At 36.7% G+C, this 15,827-nt stretch overlaps 1 protein-coding gene across 3 annotated transcripts in view; it reads right to left on the bottom strand.

Moving 5' to 3' along the window:
- The window catches only part of LOC150090182 (ATP-binding cassette sub-family F member 2), a 142,322-nt gene that overhangs the window by 42,825 nt on the left and 83,670 nt on the right, over nt 1-15,827 (bottom strand). For all 3 annotated transcript variants that reach the window (XM_090389768.1, XM_090389770.1, XM_090389769.1), the window contains exon 11: nt 7,048-7,158. In XM_090389768.1, coding sequence (XP_090245894.1) covers nt 7,048-7,158 — 111 coding nt within the window. The remainder of the gene's footprint in view (nt 1-7,047; nt 7,159-15,827) is intronic.

The raw sequence follows: 15,827 nt of genomic DNA, 5'->3' as shown, positions 1-15,827 counted from the left end.
AGCAGATTCATCAACATTTAAAATATTCGTAAGTGAGCCAATGTGATTCACTCCCTTCCTTCTAGTGTTTACATAAGTAAAGGAGTCTTTGTTGTTAATCTTTGCATTCTTTGTCAGAGACTTCTCGCAATCTGCTTTTGCTTGCTTAACCTCTTTTGTGACTTGACCACAGACTAGTTTATATCTGTTGGTAGGCTTCTTTATCACTTGATAATTTATATGCATCACATGCATTATTCTTCTTCTATGCAGAAAGTTTCATCAGTACATCTGACACTGATTTAGGTCTAAGCATTGAACAATATCCCTTAACTGATAGTTAAAGACTGGTAATTTTCCAAGATCACATCAGTAAATGCTTGCTATTTAGAATTTGCTATTGGTAACTTCAGTCTGTTCCACAGCACAGAATTTAAAAACTGTGAGACCACTTAGTAACCTTTACAAAAGAAAAAGCCCTTTCCTTTGCCCTTGACAACAGTTGCATATTTAAGTAAATCTCACATCAAGACACTATGATCACTTCCACCTACCATGTCTTTTATCTACAGGTTCTTAGGCATTACGAGCAGCTGTTAATAATCAAATCAAGATTCTTTCTTTCTTTGTTGTTGTTATGTTGTTTGTTATTTGGTTTTTAGGAGCATTAGCAACTAAGGCCATATTGCTCCGGGATATGCGGTGGTCATTCCCTGACCTTTCCGCATCCTCCGTATTTGGTGGTGACAGGCTCGAACCGCGGTCTAATCAAGAAGCGTGTGCTACTCCTTCCCACCTGGCTACAGAGGCACCACTTTCTTTCATTGCCTCTCTGATGTGAGAGGCAATGAAAGAAACTACGCTGGTATAGAATGCATTCATCCAGTAAATTTTTTAATAAATTCAAAATAAATTCATCAAAACAAAACGTCTTGCTACTGTGTGAATGAACAACCCTACAAGGTATACAAAAGTATACAAAGGAATAATTACGTCCTTGTCTCTGCTACCAAAATTCCTATATATCATTGACAAAACTCCATGACCTGCTCTAGCAGCCCGTTTGCACTGTTCAGAGAATTTCATATCTGACTGCACAATTACCCCCAGGTCTTTTCCATTCTCCACCTTCCTCAGTGTAGTACCACACAGTTGGTATGTTTCTCATGGGTTACTGCTACCCATATGTAGTACTTTGTATTTGTCAACGTTAAACTTCAGTTGTCACTTCTCAGCCCATCTGCCTAACTTTTCTAGATCTTTTTGCAGTAGCATACTGTCTTTAGTGTCATTAACAACCCTGCCAACCTTTGTACCATCTGCAAACTTCGACATTAAGCCTGATATACCTTCATCGATATCATTGATAAATACACAAAACAACGGTCCCAGCACCAAACCCTGAGGGTCTCCGCTAATAACATTAGTCCATGTAGAGCAATGTCCATTTATTACCACTCTCTGCCATCTCCCGCTCAACCATCCCTTTATCCATTGCAGTAACTTGCCCTTAATGCCATACTGTTCCAATTTGTACAGCAGACTTCCATGTGCAACAGTATCAAATGCTTTCCTGAAATCCAACTATATGATATCAAAATTATTTTTTCCATCCAGTTCCTTTGTGACCACATTGTAGTATCCAATCAAATTGGTCAGACAAGACTTCCCCTTAACAAACCCGTGCTGTCTCTGAACTATTGCTGCTCTCTTGTCTAGGTGATCCTATATCACCTCTTTAACCAGTGACTCTATTATTTTTCCTGGAACAGAAGTTAAACTAACAGGTCTATAATTATTTGTGTCACCCTTTAAACCCCCTTTGTGAATTGGGGATACATTTGCACGTCTCCAGTCCATGGGGACCTCCCCTGACTCTAAGGATGCTTTTATAATTATAGCTAAGGGTTTGCTTACTTCCCTTGCTGCCATTATAACTGGATAGATTCCATCTGTCCAGGTGCCTTTATGTTCAACTTCAATAATTTCTCCTACACTTTGCTCTCAGTTATCACAAAATCACTTAGTTTCCTGTTAGAGTTTGATAAACTTCTGACATTCCCCTCCTTGAATAACTCCTCATGTGTGAATGTAGATGCAAAATACTCATTCAATTTATCAGTTACTTGAACAGTATCATCAATAGTCAAACCACCTATGTTAAGTGGACCAATCTGATTCATCCCCTTCCTTCTAGAGTTTACATAAGTAAAGAACTGTTTGCTCTTTTTCTTTGCATCCTTTGTCAAAGATTTCTCGTAATCTGCCTTCACCTGCCTAACCTCCTTTGTGACTTGATTACAGACTAGCTTATATTTGTCATAGGTTTCTGTGTCACCTGATAATTTATATGCATCCCATGCATTTTTCTTCTCTTCCACGAGCCTCATTAATTCATTCGACATCCATTTAGGCCTGAACCTTGAACTGTATTTCTTAGTTGGTATGAAAAGCTAGTAGCCTCCAAGATTAAGTCCCTGAACACTTCCTATTTAGAATTCACCATTGGTAACATCATTAGTTGATCTCAATCTATAGAATTTAAAAACTGTCTGAGACCTCTGTAGTCACCTTTACGAAAACAAAAACCTTTACTTTTACCCTTGATGGTAGTCACATCTTTAAGTAAATTTCACATCAATACACTGATCACTGTCACCTAGTGGTTCCCTTATCTGCAAATTCTTAATGCATGAATAATCACTTCTGATAATTAGATCTCTGGTTGCCCCTCGAACATGTTGTTATAGAAAACAATCCTCCAATCCTCAAAAGTCTTGCTAGCATGCGAGTGACCAACCCACAAGTTCCAGCCAATATCTGGAAAGCTAAAATCCCACATTACAGTACATTCTGATTTACTGGCCCATTCTATTTCTCTGCACAACTGTTCATTGTACTCACCAGCATCATTACGCCTACAACATACTCCTACTCTCATTTTCCCTTTCCCAGTGTTTATGTCACACCAAACAGACTCAATGTTGCACTGTCCACCTGTGTCAACTGAATACAGTTCCTTCGATTTTATGTTTCTTAACTAACAGCATAACACCTCCTCCCTTCCCACCCTCTCTGTCCTTTCTGTGCACATTGTACTTCTCAAATTCCAATTCTGCACTACTTATATCTGTATGACACCGTGTCTCTGATATCCCAACAATATCTGCCTTTGATGTCTTGATCAGCACTTCAAATTCATCAATTTTATTTACTATACTTCTAGAATTAGTGTACATGCAAGTATACATGCACTTATTCTTACTCTTAGTTACCCTAACACAGCCCATGTATTTACTTGTTCCATAATGACTTCTAGCAGCTCTTGAAATCCCCAGCAGCTTGTTCTCTAGGTTGCTGCTCATTACAATAGAAGCAGTGCAAGAATCACTTTCACTTCTGCCTGCGGAAACGTTAATATTTTAGTCTGTGAATTCCCCCAAACTATCAGTTTTAGGACCCACCTAACATTGCCTCGATAGCATCAGCAAATATTCTTGCATCTTTTTTATATAAGTGTATCCCATCTCTGTAGAAGCAGTCTCTCCTTTTAGCATGCACAGACTACGCTGAAAAAAAAATTCTACCCCGTTAGCCTTGCACTATCTCTCCAGAGCCGAAGTGATTGACAAGGCCCTCATCATATACTCACTCCTGTCTTGTCTGAGCAGAATTGCAGACACTTTCAAGTTTAACCCTAACTCACGACTTTTGTGAGTTAGGGTTCAACGAGTTAAGGAGAGGCAGCGTGTGTACCCTGTACTCACAAAAGATGTTTTTTTTTTATGTGAAAACATCAATGGCATCACTGTGAGCACAAACTGACAATTTAACGTTAGAATGGAAAGATGATCTTGTCGTTTACTGATGAACTCGAATAAAGTATCTTGCATGATAAGTATAGGATTACTCAACAACTTGGTCATTTCAGCTTGAAGTGCAAGGCAGATGTAGTTTCTCAGTCCATGATAAAATTTCTTTTTTCCATTTGCAGCAATAATGTAAAGATCACTGATATCAGTAACTCAAGATAATGCAACATAAACTAGTTGTTGTTTGCGATTTTCTCGTATTCATAAACTATGGAATAGAAAAACTCCCTGAGATTTATGGATGGTAATAGCACAAACCAGTATTAATGGAAAATGATTCTGTTTAGCCGAGATCATTCTGTTGTTAATCAATGAAGTACTCTTACTTCTTGCAATCGGTACAGCTTCTAAATCAATTTCTCGAGTCATAGCAAACAGAATGGCCTTCGTTCTAGCATGTCGACCCTGGAAATTTCAACCAGAGATGTTTAATAGAACTAGTCTCTTCGTGCCAATTTTCCTAAGGCTCCGTTTGCCAGACCATCGGACACGTCAGTATTAGTGGTTATCAAGTATGGTTTGCCAATAAGTAAAGGTTGCTTTTAAATACGTCTTTTCCGACGTATTTAAAAGCAATTCTTAACAAATCTCGAGTTCTTAGTCTCATTATTTTCATGGCCATATAAAGATAAGGTGTCATTCCATGCTGATGTGAACGACAAAGTTCACTCGATGCCATCATAAACGGTGTAACTTTTAAATAATCTGTAAACTCTCGATACTGACCAATGTAAAATGCTAAGAAAGGACAATTCTTCAGCATGTTCGTCAAAAAGTAAACTTTGCAGAACATTTCATTCACCAGAAGCTATTCGTAAATATTTGTCATCACTCCATAAAGAGTTTGTCGTTGAGCGACTAAACTTTCTTCAACAGGTATAGCTTCACTCATATCACCATGTGTAGGAACATCATCGTGTTCCATATTTTCATCGAAGAATGCTTCACCAATCTCAATATCATACAGACGATACAAAAGAGTCGTAAGTAGATACTTTAACCAAACTTTTACATCTCGTTTATGAACCAAGCCATTAGATAACCCTATTTTTGTATTTTTTTACGTTTGATATGAAAATTAACGCAATAATCATCATCTATTCTCCGAGGCAAATGATTCACTGTCGAATTAACATTTACTGGAACATTTGATTTGGCCGAAACCATGTTTCAGTCTTCTAATTGGCATGAATGGTATACGAGAAGAAATGAGTCGCTCGGTTACTAAATCCAATCGAAACAGATGAGGTGGAATAGCAGGATATGTTGGAATGGAATAATTTTTGAGAGATGCTCGACAAGTATTACAAGCTTTCATAGTTGTTATGTCTGCAGCTGGAAGGTTGGTAACATATAACTTCCTGTAGTGCACAATTTTACATAATTTTCATAACTAATCGATCACAGCTATCACAAACAGCTCCAAATGTATTTTTCAGAAATTGTCGTTCAGATTCTTTATAGGAGTTACAGTCACGTTCGATGTCCTTGTAAATGATTTCATGCTCGGCTATTGTTGAAACCTGTGGAGGATCTACAACAAATATGATATTGTTTCTTTTTGGATGATGCTACAGAAGCTGGTTGTTCCAGTACACTCTGTCTAGACAGTTCAGGAATCAATTGAAAATCCTCAGGTAATTCATTTGAACTCAAATCTTCTGGATTGAAATCTTCAGGAAGTCCTTGAATATAATTTTGTGATGTCAACAGTCCAGCTTCTTGATGAGAAACTGATGTAGAAGGTTGATGGTGATCAAAATCTTGAGAAGCACATTTTATTAAACTCTGCATTTTTTTTCTTTCTCATTCTCTATGTTTTTTAACTCATTCTTTTGTCGACTTGGGAGGCTTCTTCAGTGGCTTTGAAGCTTTTATTCTTGCATACTTCTCTCGATTTCACTCAGCTGGAGTTTTAGCTATCTTCTAAATAGGTTGTTAATTGAAATTAGGTTGTTAATTAACAGCCTCTTATAGGTTAATTGAAATTAGGTTGTTAATTAACAGCCTCTTATAGGTTGTTAATTGAAATTATGTTGTTAATTAACAGCCTCTTATAGGTTGTTAATTGAAATTAGATTTGGTATTTTTGCAATTCAACAGTTACAGCAAAATCTATTTGTACTCTAGTATAACATCGTAACCAAAAACTACTGCAAGAAGTGATTGTTGTGTGTTGAAGTTATTGTTTTATCGTTGCATTCTTGAACCAAAACGGTTTAAATTTTAAATGGTTTAATCGAAACTTACTTACACTACTTAGAAAGTTGATGTTGATCAAAATCTTGAGAAGCATATTTTATTAGTCTCTGTTTTTGAACTTGTTCCTTTTCGACACGAGAGGCTTCTTCAGTAGCTTTTATTCTTGCATAACATTACTACCTGCTGCTTACTCTACTGAATCAACGTTAGTGACTGAGTTAACATTGTTAGCACCATTTAGGAAGTGACGTCATTTAAAATCTAACAGCAACCTAACAGGAAGTTATGCCAATTGTGCCATTTCCATAAGAAAATTTTGTTACCAATCGGTTTTACTCCAGTGCCACCATAGATGTTTTCATATCAAAAACTTCATGAGCTGTCCTAGTAGCCTCTGTTCAGAAAACATATCAGACTGTAGTTACTCCTTTTTCATTATCTATAAACTTGAGTTTGGTGGTATCCAAGTGGTACGTTACTCTAGCATTGCTGCTACACAGATGCGAGACCACTTTCCAGTATTAAATACTCAGCTGCCAATTCTTAGCCCCATCCAAATAATTTCTTATTGAAGTAGCATACACTATGTTGGAGTGGCTTACCCTTAATGCCACATTTCTACAATTTATATAAAAATCATTCATATGGGACTGCATGAATAGCTTTACTGAAATCTAAGTAAATGATGTCAAAATTATTCCTTCTATCTAATTCTTAATTGACAACCCCATAGTAGGTAATTAGAGTAGTCAGCCTTGACTTGCCTGTAACAAAGCCATGATGTGATTCCCTTATAATTCCATACACATCCAAAATATCTTGTACTGCATCCTTAGCCAACGACCACATAACCTTTCAGGATTCTGTTCGTGTAAATGTAAATTTCTAAAACATGAAAAATAAAGCAAAGTAGAAAGGGAGAAGGGAGAGAGAGAGAGAGAGAGAGAGAGAGAGAGAGTGAGAGAGAGAGAGAGAGAGAGAGAGAGAAATTTACCTCTCCACAAAGTAGTTTTAAAAGTGTGGATTTGCCAGCTCCATTTGGTCCAACCAAAGCAATACGAGAGTCTAAATCAATACCAAATTCCACATTTTTGTAGATCCATGGCTGTAAATAGATAATTAAATTTCAATCTGTATGTATGCATGAGTAAACATTATCTTTCATTATTGTCACTTATTATAAATCATTCTACATGTCACTAAAGCAACATTAAAATATTATACACTGTCCAGTCAAAATATTATGACTATTTCCATGTTTTAGGAATTAGCCATTCCTCCCCACCTGGTGGCACGTGTCATAGTGAGAACCAGTAAATGTGATACTGCAGGTTTGTGGCATGCAGTCTATAAGAAGTTCATCAACATGGGCAAGGGACATGGACTGTCAGACTTTGAGGAAAAAGGATAATTTTCAGGTACCAGTTGAAGGGTGGCAGTATTACTGTTCACAGGGTGCTGTAGTTAAGGTGTTCCAAGAGTGGATTGGCAGTGGGCAGAGCCCATACCTCATCAATGGTCAAGTTGAACTTAGTTAGTGTTGTTATTGTTATTTGGTTTTTAGGAGCATTAGCAACTAAGGCCATATTGCTCCAGGAATATGCGGTGGTCATTCCCGGACCTTTCCGCATCCTCCATATTTGGTGGTGACGGGCTCGAACCCCGGTCTAATCAAGAAAGCGTGTGCTACGCACTGCTGCTCCTTCCCACCTGGCTACAGAGGCGCCTGTTGAACTTAGGCTGTCCAGCTTTGTGTAAACCAATAGAGGGAAAAAACAGTGAAATGGCTGACAAGGGAACAACCAGCAATGTTTCCAAAACCACAATCTGATTAATCCTTCTCCATATGGTCCCCTAGAATAGGCACCATGCTTACAACCACCACCCCTTGCCAATGATATCTCAAGTTCACATCTGAATGGAATGGAATCATCGCACCATTGACAACTGGGGGAAAAATTTACATTTCCTGTTGTGTCATGTGGATAGTAGATGGAGAGCATGGTGACAAAATGTGAAAGGAAATCATTCTGATGTCCTCGTCCAACAGAAACAGGCAAATAGTGGCAATGTTCTGTTACGGGGGAATTTTTCTAGGAATCTTCTGTAGCCCTCATACTCCTAGACTGCACTCTGAACGCTAAAAACTACTTATCCATTATGGCCGATCAGTTACACCTTTTCATGGTGACCGTCTTCCCAGATTGCACAGGTGCATTCCAGCAAGATAATGCACCCTGTTATGTTGCTGGTATTGTCTGGGGGGGGGGGTCCACCAAACCTGAAAGTGACTTCCAGATGCTACTTTGGCTGCTGAAATGCTAGATGTGAATCCCATTGTGTGGATCAAGAGATATGGCACATGGATCCTCCACCACAGACCATCAGATCGATGGGATGCAATCCTGACAACATGGCAAAACATACCACCTGAAATTGTTCAGAAAGCATTAAGCATTGCCACAAGTGCTTCCATGACATCTCGCTGTGTCGTGGCAGCACTTGTGGCAAAAGGAAGATGTATCTACTATTAGGTAGGTGGTTGTAATATTTTGACTAGACAGTGTATACTGTCTAAAATGAAAAAGGTTTTAATAAACACAAATTAAAATGTAGAAAAAGATCTAATGAAATTAAAACAGTTAAAAATAGCACAGAGTTTCAAAAACATTAAATTAATACTATAAAAATATGAAAGCAGTGAGCAACTCCTCACTTCTTCATAGAGTGGGACAAGGAGTCCAGCAATCCAGGACAGATTCACTAAATCTACAGTTGCAAATGGAATGCCAATCTAACATTCCCTTAAACATAAAATTATATTCAGCTAAAGATAAGATATTAAACATGTCCATTAATTCTGCACCCTAAAATGAACTTAGGTGACAAAGAAAAAGTTTCCGGAAATAAAAAATAAAAAAGGAAAACATAGGATGAAATTGATAAAATAAAACAAATGACATCTTTGTGATTTTAAACAAGACATCCCACAAAAACCAGAAAACAAACAAAAAATTATAAACTGAAAAAAGAACAAGGTGTAAGGGTGCATTGTCAATTTTTTAATAGCACACTGCTTTGTATAACAAAAATAGAAGGTGTGGCTAAGGGCTTAGATAAGATATCCATATACTCCTCTCACTCCAAGATGGAAGGATTGTGTATGGGTATTTTGTCTAGCAACTGCAAATTAGTATTTCAGGTTTCAAAACTATTTACACAATGTGCATGAAAAGTTTGTGTCTTGGGTTTATTTGAGGAATCTGGTAACAGACTCCTCAAATAAACTTGAGGTTGTTACTTTTCAAACAGTTCCCTTTGGAATCTAAACACTTTTTCCACCAATGCTGCAATGTGTTGATTCCAGCTACAAAGAAAAAAATTTTCCTGTGCCTCCAAGAATGCATCCATGCAGCAATTAGTTACATCACCAGTGAGGAAAATGGATGCCAGCCAAGTATTTTTTCAAATGAGCAAATAGGTGAAAGTCCAATGGTGCTAGACAGATTTGGTGAATGGTTCAAGATTTCAAAGCTGCACTCATACAGTGCAGCCAAGACAATACCAGACCTGTGAGTAGGTGCACTGTCCTGAAAGACCAAATTCATTTGCTGAGTTTTCCTCTGTGCTTATCTTTGTTGTTTTCACACAAATGCCTCACCAGTTTCAATAATATGCCCACATGACTTTCTAAAGGTAATCCCACTAGCAACACTCCATGAGCAAACCAAAAACCAATGCCATCATTTTGAGAACAGAAGGAATCGATTTGGCTTTCTTTGGAGGGGGAGAAGAGCTGTATGTTCACTGTTTGGATTGCTCCTTTGTCTCTGGCTGAAAGTGATAGACCCACGTCTCATGGTCACAAACCAAGCAAGAAAATTTGCTGGATTTGCTTGAAAATGATGCAAATATTCACTTGACAATTATTGTGCATTTTTGATCTGCTATCAACAACTTCTGAGCCCATCGAGTTGATCATATTTCCATAGCGAGAACCTCTCTTATTATGTGGTACATACTGTTTATATGAGATGCCAAAGATGTGCCAAACTGTCACTTGTCAATCACTAATCACCAGATTATGCACACTGTCAACAACTTCTTGAGTGATGGACATTGAGATCTTCCACAGTGTAGATCATCTTCCAGGCTCTCTTCCCCCTTATTTAAATTCTGCTGCCCACCTGTTAACAATAGAATAGAAAGGAAATCCTCCCACAATTTTGTAAATACATTCTCATGAATTGCCTTTAGCATTAGTCCCTTTTTCTCCCCCCAAATGCCTGGTGACTGATTTTGTTCATCTCTCCTCATTCACACAACTTTGTTGACGTCAGGACCTGCAATTAAAAAAAAAAAAAAAAAAATTGTATGTGTGTACCTAGCATGCATAGTGGAAGTTAAGTGAAACTTCTTTAGGAGAACGTTTATCACTTGACAGAGGATCCTGTAATGACTATATGAATGCCACAGGCAACGAATCAGCATGAATGGGAGCCTCGGAGATATGAGGCATTCCATTACCAAATCTAGTTTCAGCAAGTGCTGTGGCATGAGATGATATTTAAAACCATTTGACTTCGACAGAGATAGAAACACTCTGTTCTTGAGAGAGCCACGAAAGCAGTTACAGGCTGACATGTGACTTACATCCTCATTTGGAAATGCTGTTTGAAGAAGAGCGTGATTTTGAGATGCTACAATCTTCACATCGTTCTTGAACCAAAGCCAATCACACATGGAACAGACTGAACCAAAATCATTACCCAGGAATGTACTTTTAAACTGTGCATGGATGCTTTGGTGTTTCTTAAAATCCTGTTGCTGCTCCTGCTGTGTATTACCCCTGCTATGTGTTGAACAATTTGATGGAGTACTTCTGGCAGTCAGTTTTGGCTTCTTCATTTTACGTTTATGACTGGGCTTCGAGGACTCTTCGTCGTTTACATTTGCAGTATTCCACGACTTATTCCAAATTCACTTCTAACATTTCTGGGGAGATGTAAGGCTCTGAAGATGTGGATAGACCTTCTCCGGCTTCTTTATTCAATTCCATCACATGCTATAATTTCTTCCACTGTTGAAATAGCTTAGATCTCTCCTGCATACTCAATGGAGGTGGTCACATTGCATGTATATGTGCTCTATATGCCTTAACAAACAACGCTCACTATACGTCTTCGACATGTTGAATTATAAATATTTTTTATTAAATACGGTGGAGAATGACAAAAGAAATAGCATGATGCAATCGGTAGGGGTACTGATTGGGTCATGCGTTGCTCGAAGCTAGTGCGGAGTGGTACAATGGCGAGGGCGGGTGAATTATTTTGTGTTGTATTTTCTTGGCGATTTTTGTCAATCTATGGACACACTGCACATGTGCGCTATACACCTTACAATGCTCACTACAGTGGGCCCCCACTTTACAAATGGTTCCCTATATAATCAAATCACTTTACAATGGACACTCCATAACAAAATACCATTCCCTTTTTTTTGATAGGTAGTAAGCAGCAGTCATTGTGATCACATTTACGAACTTAATTTTAAATCTGTCAACGTGAAAGTGGCTCTGGTAATATAAAGCCAGGCTTCGCATAGCTCGAGTTTGATTAACGTGTTTTTCAGTTACTGCTATTTGAAAAATTTATACCACTTTTCACTTTACACAATGCAAATTTCCAGTTAACGCAAACTTTTTTTTATGTGAAGATTTGAATTGCGTTCTAAGCTTATTACGCATTGGATGGGCAATAAACAAGCATTTGCCCACTGCCCGCCTCAGGGTGTCCCATCAACCATCGGAAGAAGACGTGTTACTTGTTTGTCTCCTACTAATAAAGTCACTTGCTGTCTTGCATTTGAAAATTCTAATTTTTAAATGCAAAAAAAAAAAAAAAAAAAAAAAAAACCCTTTAAATGAGCCAGATGAAAATGTCACCGCAAAGGAAATAACGGTAAAAGAACTAGGCGAAATCTTTCGCATCGCAGAGAACCTCACACAAAAGGTTTGAGGTTCTCTGCAATATTTATTTCGCCAGGGACTAGAGAAGACTGTTGTCGGCTATCGGAAACTGATTGATGAAAAAAAGAAAGCCAACACTGTTCAAAATGACTCTGTTGAAATATTTCCATAACAAATAGTTTCTTTACTGTTTATGCTAGAGGTTCCCAAATTTTCTCGGTTCATGGTACCCTTAGTGTCTCAGTAATTTTTTCACGCCGCCCCTAGGCCAAAAGAAATACCTAACAGTTCCATTTATTAAGTAGTTAGGTCCAAACTACTTATTAAGTTATGTTGAAACTGTGAATTACCTTGAGCTAGTAGTTCATGCAGTGTCCAACAGATGTCAAGTATCACTGTGTTTCCCTCAATATTTAATATATTCCACCGTGCCTAGTTTGGGAACTTCTGTTTTATGCAGTAAACATTTAATTCTATAATTATTTTCATTTTCTTTTACATGGTATACAGTTAAAAGGTTATTTAAAAGATATTTTTAAAATTCTTTATGGACATTCCTGAAGGTCAAGGACCAATTATAATTTTTCCTATTGATTATTATATTCGATTAACACGTTTCCGTTTTGTGCAATGCGCTTGTGGGACAAATTAATCGAGGCCAGCCTGTACTGTTATACTTTGGAAACTACAGCATTCACCAAATTATTGAGAGGATTTTGTTGTTAAGAAAATGCAATATACAAGGTGTGGCAATAAAGTTCCCAGATGTGATGTTATAGTCATGTTTGATGAGTTTGAAAATAAACAGAAGTGGTATGTTGTAGTTCTAACTTCCTCCAACAGATGGTGGTACAGAGAGTGTCCAGTAAGTAGGCTGACAGATTGCAAGTTAGGTCCATGATCAATCCTGTGAAGTGGGGGACACACACTATAGTGCTCTTTGGGGCTAGTCCCTTCAAAAGTGCTATAATGGGAGTTTACTGAAAATTCCTTCTCAACATAACTTTAAAATTGAATTATTTATCTTAAAAGTTTTCCTTGTGCATGTCATTCTTATAATATTTTATTGAATTCTTGTTTAAGTTGGAAGATCCTTCTGATTCTAAATCAATGAAGAAATTTTCAAATATTTTATTCAGAGGGAATATACTCTCTTTTCTTGTTTCCTGCTCCTGTACTGATGTATTACATATCACATAAAACATGCTTATAAAAATATTTCTTCTACAAGACATTAGGACAACTTCCCCCCCCCCACCTCTATTATAAAAATGCTTTCTCCTTTTTTTCTGCTACTATCATATTCATGGACTTATTTCACTCATTTCTTTGGTTTCATTTTCTATTTGGTTGAACTTCTCTTAAATCTTTCATAAACAATAGAAGATTTAAAAGAATACTTTTAAATTGCTATTTATTTGTTGTAATGACTTATAACTGCAACAGCAACAAGAACCAATATTTTGCATTAAAGGTAAATAAATTATTACTTTGTGTCATTGTTCCAAGGTAGGCACTGATATTTATCAGTGTTGTAAGACAGGTGATAAATTATTTACTTTAAACTGATAAGCTTAACATCAAGATCCATAGGGCATTAATACTTCATCCTTTTTTGGGTACAATATGTGCAATATTATATGCATTAAACATGTACTTGCAAAAATAAGTTTCTTCAATAAGAAGGATAAGAATGATTTGATCTGTCCCCATACAAAATAATGCAATGAAATAACACAAAAAATATCACAATTAGATCAAATTGTGATTAATAAAAAGGATGCAGTACAAAGTAAGAACAGAAAGGGGGAATGCACCGTTTAAAGACTGAAACTTGGATGTTGCACGAATGTGGGACGGTGAGGCCTATCATGCAAACCAGTAGTTGATCATATGAAGCTTTGTGACGGGCAAGGTTTTTTTATATGCATTTCTAAAATATTTGTCCAGTTTCAATCATTTTTATTTTATTTGAATATATACAGTATATAGTTTATGTGATCCTAAAAATTTTTTAAAAAATCTGGGTTGAGTTGATTACATGGTCACATTAACTTGAGATACATCATGTATTTCAAGATGTGTTCTAAGGAATATAAGAAAATATGTGCAAAAATGCATATCTCAACTTCACATAATAAAAAGGGATACCCGCAATGTGTTAGATTTTTTTACACTGCACTGCAGTACATTTTTAAATTAAAAGAATTTTTGAATGCACTAACAAAAAGACACTAGAAACACTTATAAAAATAAAAACAAATTAACATATTTAATGCATAAATGCATTAAATACAATACAAATATGGAAAGCAATATTAAAGTAATATTTAATTACTCCTCTAACTCTATATAAATTTATCAATTGTTTTGTATGATTATTCAAAAATTGAACCAAATTTTTGTAAGCACAGGGAAAAAAAAAAAAAAGCAGTTATAAGTATCCATACAGCTGAAAGTACAAGAAACTACATCAGCGTTATTTCAATATTTTGTCCCAGTTCTTGAAATATCCATTTCATTCCTGTCATAACATTAGAGTTCAAAAAAGTCAATGCAAACCTCTTCTTGCCTGTTATCATACTTCAAATTTTAACCAGCAACCTTGTTTATAACCAGCAAGTTCAAATTTATGGTTAAAATTTAAGAACATATTCTTTATCTATTCCAAAATATTCTGTATCACTCTGAATTGCTGAAAAAAAGTGCAAAAACAACTTTTCACACTTTTTTTTTTTAATGTTTTCATAAATTTTAACTGTCACCAGACAGTGGATGGAGAACCATCATGGATATTTCCTTTTATTTCAGAACATCATTTGAGTAAATGTAAGCATTCTTGATATTCTTAAGGCTTTCAATCATGTTCCAATTTTTACAATTCAGTAGCAAGTTTTCTCTCCAACTGCTTACTGTGGGAGATGCTAGATATTTTAAACTTCTCGATCCTCAACTAATGCTGGAATTCTCCACAGTTTCTATTCTTTCAACCTACATTTATTTATAATAATGATCTACTGACTGCAAATCTTATTTAGCAACAAATAAATTGGTAGTCTTTAGTTGAAAATCTTACCCATTTGCTGATGACAGTATGTTACATTCCATTTTTTAGTTCAACAAGCACTTTTCTGCACAAACAGCTACAACTTCTCAAAATGCTGATCTATTAATTATCCAGTGAGGAAGTCAGTTAATTTCAATGCGGCTACAACTCAGTCTTGTCTTATTTCTGAGAGAGAGAGAGAGAGAGAGAGAGAGAGAGAGAGAGAGAGAGAGAGAGAGAGAGAGAGAGAGAGAGAGAGAGAGAGAAAGAAAACTGCTCCCATGCTCATCTTCAACACTGATTTCTAGACAAGATATTTATTCTGGGGACATCCTGCCCACTAAGCTCTCTTGGTACATAACAGTTTGTATACTAGAAGAGGTCAGCAATAAGCATAGTGCAAAAACTGCATCCTCTACATCAGAAAAACCAGGGTCTCTTTCACACTCAGTGTTACCTTTCTTCATAACAGCTCCTAACATTGTATAAATCACTATCTGCCCTACTATGGATTACTGTTCCCATATCATGGGAACAGTAGTGGCAGCAGTCAAGTTTATTAACGATGCCTCACAAACTCCTTCCACTCTATATTGTTGAGACCTTTGGTTTCTGCTGCATACTATTTCTAGAGATACTGCCATATCTACTGTTCTTCTTAATTGGCATCTGTAATTCACCACTTTCTTCCAAACTGGTCCACATCCATTCACAGTTCAACTGCTAACTTACCAATCTAACTTTTTTCTCTTTCACA

This window comes from Mastigoproctus giganteus, chromosome 2, assembly GCF_048544385.1.
Source record: "Mastigoproctus giganteus isolate SK-2022 chromosome 2, ASM4854438v1, whole genome shotgun sequence".
Classification (NCBI taxonomy): Eukaryota; Metazoa; Arthropoda; class Arachnida; order Uropygi; family Thelyphonidae; genus Mastigoproctus; species Mastigoproctus giganteus.
This window is presented reverse-complemented; position numbering and strand designations above follow the sequence as displayed.